The 12,270-nt window shown below is 44.2% G+C and overlaps 1 protein-coding gene across 2 annotated transcripts in view; it reads right to left on the bottom strand.

Moving 5' to 3' along the window:
* The window catches only part of BFAR (bifunctional apoptosis regulator), a 43,318-nt gene that overhangs the window by 15,269 nt on the left and 15,779 nt on the right, over positions 1–12,270 (bottom strand). For both annotated transcript variants that reach the window (XM_080908073.1, XM_080908074.1), the window contains exons 2-7: positions 11,505–11,841; positions 7,734–7,938; positions 6,852–7,021; positions 4,491–4,635; positions 1,467–1,634; positions 379–581 (exon numbers count right to left, since the gene is read on the bottom strand). In XM_080908073.1, the coding sequence (XP_080764199.1) occupies positions 379–581; positions 1,467–1,634; positions 4,491–4,635; positions 6,852–7,021; positions 7,734–7,938; positions 11,505–11,767 (1,154 nt within the window). In that variant the 5' untranslated portion in view covers positions 11,768–11,841. The remainder of the gene's footprint in view (positions 1–378; positions 582–1,466; positions 1,635–4,490; positions 4,636–6,851; positions 7,022–7,733; positions 7,939–11,504; positions 11,842–12,270) is intronic.

Below are 12,270 nucleotides of genomic sequence, written 5' to 3'. Positions count from 1 at the left end.
ACAGACCCCATCTCTAATAAAATAAAACAAAGAAACCAAAGAAAATCAAGAACAAAACTAAACCACCATATGAAATAAAGACTGCTTCCTAGACACAAATAACTTTCTTATTTGCTGTTTAAAGAATATTTCTCAAATCACAGCCTGAGGAGTCAAAGTAGAATTTTTTTAAAAAGACTTTATTTTCATTTATCTTAGCTACCTGTGTATGCGTATAGGTTTCTGCATATGAATGCAGTGCCCTCAGAGGCCAGAAGAGGGCTCAGAATCCCGTGGCTGGAGTTACAGGCCACCGTGGGCTCTGAGGGGTACAGGGAATCCCCATTGGTATTTACCACTCCCCATTGCTCCAACCATCTCCCACAGTAAGGCACTTACTTCAGCTCGCTTCTTGACCAGATCCTCCAAAAAGAGAACAACTCCAGAACAGAGAGCAGCATGGAATTGATGATGAGGAAGCGAGACGTCCAGTAGTGGACCTCCAGCCAGTCCCAGGCAAACTCAGCAATCAGTTGATACGGGAGAAAGGAATACTTGACAAGGAATTCTCTCCACTGCTTCCACGTGGGCTCCCTCAGGTCCTTGAAGAAGAACACACAACAGAGTCCCTATCAAAAGATTGACTTATACAAGTAATGTCAATGGGTGAGCTTTACATTTGGGAACACACACACACACACACACACACACACACACACACACAGATCCATATTACCAAAAAGTTTGAACTGAGACATTTATTGTAGAGTTGTGGAAGATCAGAGATAAAAATCTTAAGCCCGAATCCAGAATAACAAGGTGAAATAGCTGAGGATTTCTGTCCTACCCCTTTGCACCTACTGGGAAGGGAAAGATGCCTAGAACTGAACATCTTAGCTGCTGACATACCATATGGATCATGGTATGGTGGGAATAAAAACAGACCTAAAAACAGACCTTGAAGACGTGATCTCCTGATAGTGTGTCCACAGGTGCAGTGTGCACAGTGCATCTCACAGACAGTCCAACGACAGCAAACAAAGAACAGCACTCTCAAATGTCCAACTCCAGTCAGAAGTGCTCCCAGCAAAAGGCTCCCCACAGGGTTGGAGAGTGACACTTGACATGGGGAAGTAACTGGCCACGGCTTACTACTGTGAGGGCAGATCCAACCTGCTTTGTAGGAGGCTGACTATCGATCCTTTAGGGGTTCGGCCAAATCTCATACATCTAATCTCCTAGGGTGTTCTGTACCTGTGCTGACTTCTTTTTATAAAAAATGCTTTTTTTAAAAAAAAAAAAAAAAACACTTTAAGATTAAAAGGGTCACCACTCTGGCTGAGCAGTATAGGACACAAAGCTGGCCAGGAGAGGGCCAGACTCTCTTTTCTTCTGCAGGGGACTTGCCCTGCAGAACTCATATGAGGCTGTTTTGCTTTCTCCAGTCTTGAACAACACTGAGGACAAAAGAAGTAGCTTTTTCTTACCAGAAGCTTGGTGAAGATGTCCTCGCCGTCTTCCTGCAGCGGGCAGATGGTATGGATGAAGGGTAGGAAGGAATCTGTGTAGTCAAACAGGTACAGGTATAGCAAGCCAAGTCTTGGTGAGCTCTTGAGGGCATAGAGCAAGAACAGGGACCTGCCTGGGTTGACAGCCTGCAGAGAATGAGACAGACATGGGACCATTATATAGACTGTGGCCAGCACTCTACCTGAGCTCCTTCAGTGTCCCATGACCTTTGACGCCAGTCTTTTGCATGGAACGGAGTTCATTTGTTGGGGTTTACTGTAAAAAGCATGTCTTGCTGGGCATGGTCGTCCACATCTCTAATGTGTGCAAGGAGAATCTGAGGCCAGCCACGGTATCAGGACAAGTTCAAGCATAAACTATAGAGCAAAAGAAATCTCAAAACCCAAAAAGCTGGCTAGAAGTAATGTACACCTTCAATCCAGTTTCAGGAGAGTCGATCCTTCTTTTGACCTCTGAGGGCATTTGGCACACGTGGGCTACACAGACATATAAGCAGGCCATATTTTTTTGTAATACATTACAAAAGAATGTATTAGGCTAAGCAAGATAACTTAGTGAATAAAGGCACCTGCTGCAAACCTGACAACCTGAGTTTGATCCCTGGGATCCATGTGGTAGAAGATTTCCTTCCAACATTTGCAGATTGTAAGACTTCCACATGTGTGCCACGGCAGCTGCATGTATGTACACAGATCCAAGAATAAATATGCATAATAACACAGTATTACAGGACACACCTTGGGCTGGGCATGTGTTGCCCATTTATCTTGTCGCTTGTGGAGTGGAGGTAGGACTACTAGTTGAACAAGACTAGAATCGGTTTCATTGATATCATGGACTCTACCCTGGGATCAAACAAACCACCACCACCAAAACTGGACTAATTTTCAACTGAGGAACTCCAGACCCATTCTTCAAAAATCAGAGTAAATTTTGAAGAAGGTGAATTTAAGGAGTCAAGCATAATGTCTTTACTCCCAGCACTTGGGAGGCAGAAGCAGGAGAATCTCTGAGTTAGAAGAAGCCAGCCTGATCTAGTAAGTTCTAGGACACACAGGGCTACATGGTGAGACACTGTCTCAAAAGAAAAAGTCAAGCACAGTGAAGAAAGCGTGTAATCCTAGCAGCTAGGAGCCCAAGGCTAGAAGATGCTGAGTTCCAGGCATGTCTAGACAATAGTAAGATTTTGCCTCAAGAAAAGACTTCTATTTGCCTGTTGACTGATCGACCAACCATCCAACCATCTTATCCATTGTGCTAGTGATTGAACACAGACCCCTTCTGCATGCATTCGAAGCTCTGTCACTTTCCTATCCCAGTGACCTTTTCTTATTAACAATGTCACTTTCTCAGTTTCAGTGTGTGTTTGTATATCTGTGTGTGATATTGAACCTGTTGATAATGATGGGCACACCTTTTTCCATATCCCCCAACCGTGTGTGTGTGTGTGTGTGTGTGTGTGTGTGTGTGTGTGTGTGTGTGTGAGAGAGAGAGAGAGAGAGAGAGAGAGAGAGAGAGAGAGAGAGAGAGAGAGAGAGGTTTATGTGCTCACATTTGTGAAGGCATTCTCCCTTGTATGTGCACAGATCAAAGGTAAACAATGGTGGCCTCTTCTTTTACCGGCTGTCTTATTTTCTGTGCGAGTCTCTCACTGAACCTAAAGCCCAGCATTCTGGCTAGGATGGCTGGCCAACAAGTTTCTAGGACCCACCTGTTTCTGACCCATTAGAGCTGGGGTCACACAGGCCGTCTTGCTGTGCTTTCTGAACTTAGTCCTCATGCTTACATACAAGCACGTTACTCACTGAGCTGCCCCCAGACCCTGAGGCGGCTTGTCTTCTTCCTTCCTTCCTTTAGAGACGGCGTTTCTCTGTGTATCCCCTGCTGTCCTGGAGCTAGTTCTGCAGACCAGGATGGTCTCAATTCAGAGACCCACCTGCCTCTGGATTAAAGACGTGTCATCACTGCTCCTTGGGCTAATGTGCTCTATGGCTGATTACATTCAGTGATTTCTTTCCTATCCAGACTCGGTGGTGCGTGGCTGAGGGAGGACAGTGAGTGCCTTTGAGTGGACTACAAAGACAAACTATGTCTACAAAACAACCCCAAGGCCAGCACAGTTTCCATTGGGGTATTAGTAACAAGCTGTCCTCCTTTATTAACATAAACATTTATCACAAATGGGTGAAAGCACCAGATGGTTCGTTCTATTTGCACCTCTTGAACTACAAACATTGCCACTACATATCTGTTATAGTTTCATCTTTCTCTTCAGTGCCTCTTTCAACGTGCATGCACATCTATACTCCAGATTCTTGCTCTGTGCAGTATTCATCAGTCTGTCTGTGAAGAACCAATTACACCCAGCTGACTTTGCCTCAGGCCATAGAGCAAAGACCACAAGACCTTTCTCAAGTAATCTGCCTTAAAACAGGCAGGAACTTCCTACTCTTTAGCATTCTTATCAATGGAGGCTTTTAAAGGTACACCAAAACTCCATCTCTTCAGGACACACCTAACTGTCTATGACAAACACATCATCTATGTAAGCTTTTATATTTTGCTAATAATTAGGCTTTCTGTGTATAACAATCAAATACCCTGTAACAGTAACAGTGAGAACAGAAAATGTGTGACTGTCTATCATCAGGAAAATTTATGGAAATTTTCAAACATGTCCAGTAAAGGATTTATCAAAGAGATAAATGAACTAGAGCCCCAGGAAAAACCAGCTATTTGCAGAAGACAGTCCATGTTTTTTGCCTCTTGCCTGTGAAACAATGTATCTAGGTGGATGCCTCCCACAGACTACTGATGGAGGCCTGAGAGGCTTGTGAAGCACCCACTGTGGGAACCTGGTGCCTTTGGAGACCAGCAAGCAGGACTTGTAGTTTCAATGCCTGCAATGCTTAAGTCACACAGCGAACAGGAAGGTGACGGTCCGTTGTCTTCTTCCACTTCCACTGAAAACACACGTTTACCTTGTATTCCCAGAGATTCTGTGGTGGCTTCACACCCAGGGCTCTCACACGCTCCAGCTCCATGACGATGACTCTTCTGTGGCTACTGTTTTCTATGGCGTACGGTGCCCTGGAAAATTCTTCTTCTGTCAAAGTTAAAAGCAACCTGCAGGGGTGAAGGGTGGAAACAACCTTTGAGAACCTGCAGAGGCAGACACAGACTCGCCTCACTGCACAGGGATGTCGGCTTGCTTGGTAAGGCTGAGCGTTAAATCGGGCAATGGTGACAGCCGAGAGCAGTTCGTTTACTACCAGCCAACTTCCAGTTGGAAATACTCTCACAAATCACTGTCGGTATTTGACTCTGTAGGGCAGCATCCTGCTCATTTTGTGGATCCAAACCTGGCTTCAGAACTTGCTTTAGGCACATCAGGATGTTTGTCCTTAAGCCTTCAATTCTTCACAGATTCGTCCTGGCATATTACTTTATTTCTAAAAGGGTGTATGTTGGAGAAAACCTGAAGGAAATCCAACTGAACACTACTGCATTAGATGTGGTGGCGTTAGCTGGGCTCAGCACTGCACATCTGCTATACCAGTAACTCAGAAGGCTGAGGCAGAAAAATGCTCAGTCTGAGGTTAGCCTGGGCAACACAGGAAGATCTCAATTAAAAAACAAAACAAAACAAAAACAGTGGAGATACTGAGTCAACTTAGTAAGAGTTATAAACCTCTTGTTTACTTTAGGGGCTGGAGGTCACTCTTCCAGCAGACCTGGGTTCAATTCCTAAACTGATTTGGTGGCTACATTGGTTTGTAACTCCAGGTCCTAGAAATCTAAGTCTCTCTTCTTAGCTCCAGATGCTCCAGGAACAATCATGACGCAGAGACAAAAACTGGAGGCAAACACACACATAACCATAAAAATAAATAAACTTAAATATCACTATCTATAAAAGAAAACATTAAACAAAATGGAATGAAAACAAAAAACAAACGCCCAACAATCTGTTTCTGCAACTCACTTGTTAAAAACATCCTTGTATGGTGAGAGCTGTAGTTCAGTGGTAGAGGATTTAAAATGCTACGTTCATTCCTATCACTGTAGCACATGGAGGAACTGAACACTCAAGATCAGACTGGGTTACACTGTTAAATCTGCCTCAAACAAACAACAAACAAACCCCCTAAAACTCAACTCCATATTTATATAACTATATAAACTAAACAGAAAAACAGGGAGGGTTTCAACGGTAGAGAGCAGCTCCAATGCTCAAAACCCTACGTAATTCCCAGCATGGAGACCTGCCAAGAAAACACCTTCAGATTTGGAAAGATGTGTAATAAGGTTTTGTTTGTTTGTTTTTTGTCTTTTTTTTTCTTGAGAAAGGGTGTGATGTATAACCCAGGTTGAACTCTGACCCTCCTACTTCCATCTTCCAAGTGCTGGGATAACTGTGTACCACTATGGTCAGTTATGTCTATTTTGATATTAACAGCAATAATTTGTGAAGAGTAGCAACACAAAGGCATTGTCCTACACCTTCCTTCCTTCCTTCATCGAGAGAGGGTTTCACTGTACTGTCCTAGATCTCAGTGTAGAACAGGCTGGCTGTGAACTCAGGTCTGCCCGAATGCTAGGACTGAAGGCATGCACTCCTGCTGCCCAGCTGGTCTTTAAAAAAATGTTACTTTCATGATGAGGAATAAGATAGAAATTAAACTATTACTGAACAATGTCTTAGAAAAGTAAACACAGACAGACTCTGAGATGTGGCCATTCCTCTCCAGGAGAGTTCCCAGAGTACATATCTACAGAAAACCTGGTGCGGGAATGATTTTAGCAGCTTTCTTCAAAATAATCCAAACGAAATCAACTCAAATGCCCATCAAGTAAAGAACTGACCATCTGGTCTACCTACATGAGGAGTTTTTTCCGAGACAAACTGAAGCATGGTGATGTCACAGCACGGTGTGCCTTGAGATTGGAGTGAGTGATGCACAAGGGGCCACTGTGGTGTGATCACATTAAAATGCAAGGCCCACAGGCAAATCCACTGAGGGAGAAGGAGTGAGGGTGGACCAGTAAGGAAAAGAATTTTCTTTTGGGAGGCAGGAAATGACTGGAAATGGTTTACATATCTGTGAAGACAGTACAAACCCATGTTTATTCACTTCTATAAGAAAGAATTTGTGGCAGGTAGAATGTATCTCAATAAAGCCATCTACAAATATGTCTGGTGTAGACAGGATTTCTTTATGTCACCCTGTGGCCTGAACCTTGCCAGGCTGGCCTCAAACTCACAAGAGATCTGCTTGCCTCTAAGATTAAAGGTGTGGACCACCATGCTTACCCTGGTGTGCCAGGGTTCTATTCCTCACCTTCCATTTACTCTCTCAGATAAGAACCTGTCTCTGTACAGGGAGGCCCAAGGGCCTAGCTGTTCTAACCAGAGGACAACTTCTTCCGTCGTCCATTTGTCCACAGCCTTGTGCACCAGGAGGCCATGCTCAGACTCTCTGCTGCGCCAGTGATACACAAGCAGGATGACCTGGAAGGAGGCAGGAGGTCAGAAGTGAAAGGTCAGTTTCTAAGGATGTGAGGAATGGGCAGGGCAAGGGGCTGAGTCTATTCACGAAAGAAGGTGACCTGTGTCCCAGAGAAGTGAGGACACAATGTCTCCAGGCTCATTTCTGCTCATGCGGTGGAAAGATCTGGAAAGGGTAAATGGCACACAGTCTAGGAGCAATTGTGTCTCTCACCTCACCAACTCATTTGTCTTTTTTAGGGAGACATTAAGATTTCCCAAGAACTGGCCTTAAGCAATCTTTGCACTGGCAGTGACATATGTGCTCTTAAGAATCTTGCAACAGTGCAGATATGGTTCCTCAGTCTTCTTCTGCCCCTCACCTGAGTTCCAAGATGGGGGTCATCGTGATGCCACTTGATAAGTAAGGAAGAGGGCTGAACAGGAGCAGAGCTAACACCCAGACAACACCTATTATACGGTCTGTTATCGCCATGCAACACAATTCTAATGACTACAATGAGTTAGACATGGTCACACCACCAACTGTTTTTGTTTCTTCTTTTCGTTCTTTTTTTATTAGATACACTGTATTTACATTTGAGATGTTATCTCCTTATCCCTCTCTTGGTCCTATCCTCCCTCCCCCATCAACTGTTTTAAGTGATGTCAGAAGAACTGACTTCAGAGGCAACTATGGGTTGCCACAGGATGCAGAGTAAACAGCCACACTTACTGCCACACCAGTTAAAGCTGTGAGCACGCCAGAGAAGAATCCCCCTCCTCTCTGATGATTCACTCGCCCTGTGCTGGGAGCTAAGGGACTCTGGTCATTTCCATATTTCTGAAAGGCTGCAAGACTTTGGACTACATCTTTATTCTGCTGAATGTCTTCAACTCGCATTCTAATGGCATCAGGAAATAACTTTTCAATGGCATCCCTGTGGAGAAGAGAGAAATCACAGAGCAGATGTTTCACAAGACATAGCACTCAGGAACTACATCCACCAACATAAACATCTCGTAATCCAGAGGTGCCCAGAAGAACAATAAAGAGTTCTGTTTTATGTTTGAAAGCAAAAATTAACCAGCTATGTGCCCACCATTAAGGAAAGAGCCAAATGAAATATTTAGGTCCAAGTCTTTTTCCCTGAAAGTACTGGGAACTAAACCTATGGCCTCATACACAGCAGCAAAGTGTTTTTACCTTCTAGTCCTTGATAGTGCCAGGTGTGACACACATGTCTTTAATCCTAGCACTCCAAGGGCAGAACTCTGTGAGTTCCAGGCTAGCGTGATCTACACAGACAGTTCCAGGCAAGGCTGGATGGTGCTGAGTGAGATCGTGTTCACGTGTCCAATGTTGAGTGTAGTCAAGCACGTGTGGAGTGAGAAGTCTGTTTCCCTCCTATCATCAAACTCTGGACATCATGCTCGAGTGGCAAGTACTATGACCTGCTGAGCCTAGAGTATTGAAACCTTACAGTAGAAGTCCACATATCTTTATAAGTGTACCAGCCCACTCAGTGTCCTTAGATAACTGGATGGCAGCCGACATTCCAATGCACACCGATAACACACCACTGATGTGAGAAGATACCAGCACTTTTCTGTCAGCACATACATGGAAAAGTATTTTTTTATTTTTTCAGAGAGGGTCTCATGTAGTGCAGGCTGGCCTTGACTGCCTCGTACAGCTGAGGTAACTGAGCTCTGAGCTCCTGAATCCTCTTCCTGCATCAGCATGCCCTGCTTCAAAAGGCATTGTTTTGTGCTACAGATTTACTTACTTCATGTGTGGGTGTGTGACCGAGCATGCACATGGGTGACGGATTTCCAGAGTGGGCACCACTCCTGGAGCTAAAGCCACAGTCATCTGTGAGCTGCCATGTAGGTGCTGGGAACTGAACTCAGCCTGCACTTAGCTCCCGAGTTCTGTCTTCAGACCTCGTCAACAGTTTTAAAAATCTGAATAAAATGACAACTGAAGTCATAACTGAAATTACTCGGCAGAAAAAGGAAAGACTCTAAGGTGAGAGAAATGAGATCGTTAGCTTGTTTACTAATTTTGAATCTTAATAAAATAATATAAACAATAAACTAGATGTGGCTGTTAATGCCAGTGGCCCCGGCATTGAGGAAGCCAAACAGGGTGAATACTGTGGTTTTGAGGCTAGCCTGGGCTAATGAATGCGAGCCTGTTTCAAAACCCAATGAAAATTAAAAATATATAGATGTATATATGTATAAGGCTTATGTTATTATCATAAAAATTCATTTACAGAAATAAAAAATAAACTCCAGTTGGAAGAATATTTTATAGTTATTCGACAGAATTTTTATAAAAATCTAGTTTTTTCTTAAATTTCACAAATGAATATTGTTAATTTACATCATTTCCACTTTTCCCTCTCCTCCAATCCTTCCCTGTAAAATGAGTGACTTCCTTATTAGTGTTTTATATGTAAAACCCACTGAGTCCATTTAGTGATGCTCACATACACGTGTCCAGTGCTGACCACGGACAACCGGATGAGCTCGTCCTGGGGACACTGATTCTCCCTCTTAGCAGCCACTGACTGCCTGTAGTTCTTCATGTAGAGGTAGGACTTGAGAGTTGTCATGTCAACTGGTGGTGTGTTTTTTCAGGTCTTTTTTATGCAAACATTTTTCAGATTTCATGGTTGTATCTTCCTTGTTGTGTCTCAAAAATACTTCATATCTAGCGCCCTGGTCCTTCGTCTCTGGCTCTTACATCGTCCCATGATTTGCCTTGAGCCTTAGGTCCAGGGTTATGTTGTGATCAGCTGGGGCTAAGTCCCCACACTCCCTGACCCTCTGCACAAGTTACCAGTTCTGGACCCTGAAGTAGCATCCGTCGGCATAAACAGAAGCTTCTTTTTCCTTTCTTCTTTAGTTTTTTCCCCCACTACAGGGTTTCTCTGTGTAGCCCTGGATGTCCTGGAACTCACTCTATAGACCAGGCTGGTCTGGTGTATGAGCTCTGAGAACCAAGCCAAGTATAAGGGACGTCTAGGACTAGTTCTAAAAATATTTCTACTACATTACTTATTTTGCATATGTGTTTATGAATGTGTTGACTCTGGGAAATCCTTCCTTTTTTCTCTTCATGAAACATGCTGGAAGTTGGAGGACAACTTTCCACCCTGTGGAAGGAGATTAGTCTTCAGCTGCCAGGTCTGGCAATGTGTTAACCTACAGAGCTATCTTGTCTGCCCCGTAGGGGTCTTTTGGTAAAGTGAATAGTTATGAGCAATGTTGGGTTAAAGCGTTCACAGACCTTCAGGATATTCTAGAGATCGGAGAGAGGGTAGGCACATTGCTAGAAAACAGGAAGAAAAAGAATGAGAGCCTTCAAAGGCACTGGGTATGGTGGCACACGACTTTAATCCCATCAGGAGGCAGCAGATCTCTGTGAACTTTAACCTATATAGTGAGACCTATCTCAAAGAACAATCAAAGGAAACAAACAACCCCTACACACACACCACACCACACACACACACACACACACACACACACACACACACACACACACACACCACACCACACCAAAACCAACAAACAAAAACTAGGAGGAGCTGAAGGGATTTTGTGTAAAGGATGTTGCTGCTCTTGCAGAGAACCCACATGATGGCTCACAACCAGAAACTCCAGTTCCAGGGCACCTAATGCCTTCTTCTGACCTTCTCAGGAAGCAGGCACACATAAGATGTGCATATATAAATGCAGGTAAAAATCATACATACAAATAAAAAGAAACCAAAACCAAGTCAAACAAACACTGGAGAGGCCCGACTGCATGGAAGCCGGGAAGAACCAGCATCTGAGCAGGTTTGTGGCTGGTTGTGAGAGAAACTCTACCAGGTGGTGACAGCCATAGGTTTTACTTACAGATTATGAAAATCAGCATAAGTTACTTCTAATTGTATAGTTTTATCATTTTCTTCTTAAGTATCAATCAGAAAGAAGTGTTCTAGAATAGGGGGTTACAAATAATAGCCATAACCAGATATGTATTTCTGTTTTCCATGGAACAAAACAATCAGCTAGGCATGTCAGCTTGAGCCTATAACCCAGCAGTTAGGAGGCCAAGGCAAGAGGCAATGTGAGTTCGAAGCCACCCTGAGTTTAATAAGATTCAATCTTAAAATACTAAACAACAAGACGGGTTCCAGGGACAGTAAGAAAGGTAATGGGAGTGGAACTCAGGAGGCATGCAGACAGGTCTGTGAATTCAAGGCCAGCCGCCTAATCTATACAGCAGGTACATGCCAGCCAGCCATGCTGTAGTGAGACCTCACCTAAAACATAGAACAGATGACAGCCACTTGTAAGAAAGGGAATCTGTTTTTTTTTTTTTTTTTTTTTTTGACTCCAAGCCCCTAGAATGATCTACCCCGAGTAGGCTTTGTTATAAAGAGCAGTTCCTTTCCACAGAGAAAACACACCACACATCCATGCTGTCAATAGGACCCAGTGTTACCTGAGGAGAATGTTGACTTTGGGAAAACCCTCCCATTTTTCTCTGCACTCTGGACACTCTGTCTTCTTTGAAGACATCCACCATAATGCCAGGCAGTGCCGGCAGAAGCTGTGGCCGCAGTTCAGGGTGGTGGGGTTAACCAGGGTGTCGTAACAGCAGTGGCAGGAGAACTCACTCACGGAGATCTGAGGGCCGCTGCTTCTGACAGGATCGTCTTCCTCCTGCCCTCTCACGCTCAGCTCATTTTCCTGAGGCTCCTCCATCTCTCAGCAAATTCTGGGGTCCATACATACAGACACTTTCAAATTCAGGATGCTGCTGCCATGCATTGTGCGGTCTGTGGGAGTGAGGGAGAGCAATAAAACAGGATGAACAGTAGCTGGGTAAGATTACTGTCGTTCTAGCCAAGTTTTCTCTGTTTCTTTTTAAGAGGTGTGTGCAGGGAGAGGGTCATATAGTCCAGGCTGGCTTCAAGCTCTAGATCCTCCTCTGTGAAACTTCTAGAAGCCAAGAGCAGAGGTGTGTGCCACCACACCTTGTTTCTGTGAAGCTGTTAACTGAACCCAGGGCTTCATGCTGGACAGAACTCTACCAACTGAGCTGTATCTCAGAACAATAGAATAAAAGGCAGCACCCCACACACATAAAAGGAGGGGCAGTGGGCAGTGGGCACATATTTCTGGTGGTATTGTAAGTTTCTCAGTTTTTCCACTGCTGCCCACACCGGCCACAAAGACAAGAGCTTAGGCATGATGTCTGAAGATGC

The sequence above is a fragment of the Micromys minutus genome, assembly GCF_963924665.1.
Source record: "Micromys minutus genome assembly, chromosome: 31".
NCBI classification, from domain to species: domain Eukaryota; kingdom Metazoa; phylum Chordata; class Mammalia; order Rodentia; family Muridae; genus Micromys; species Micromys minutus.
This window is presented reverse-complemented; position numbering and strand designations above follow the sequence as displayed.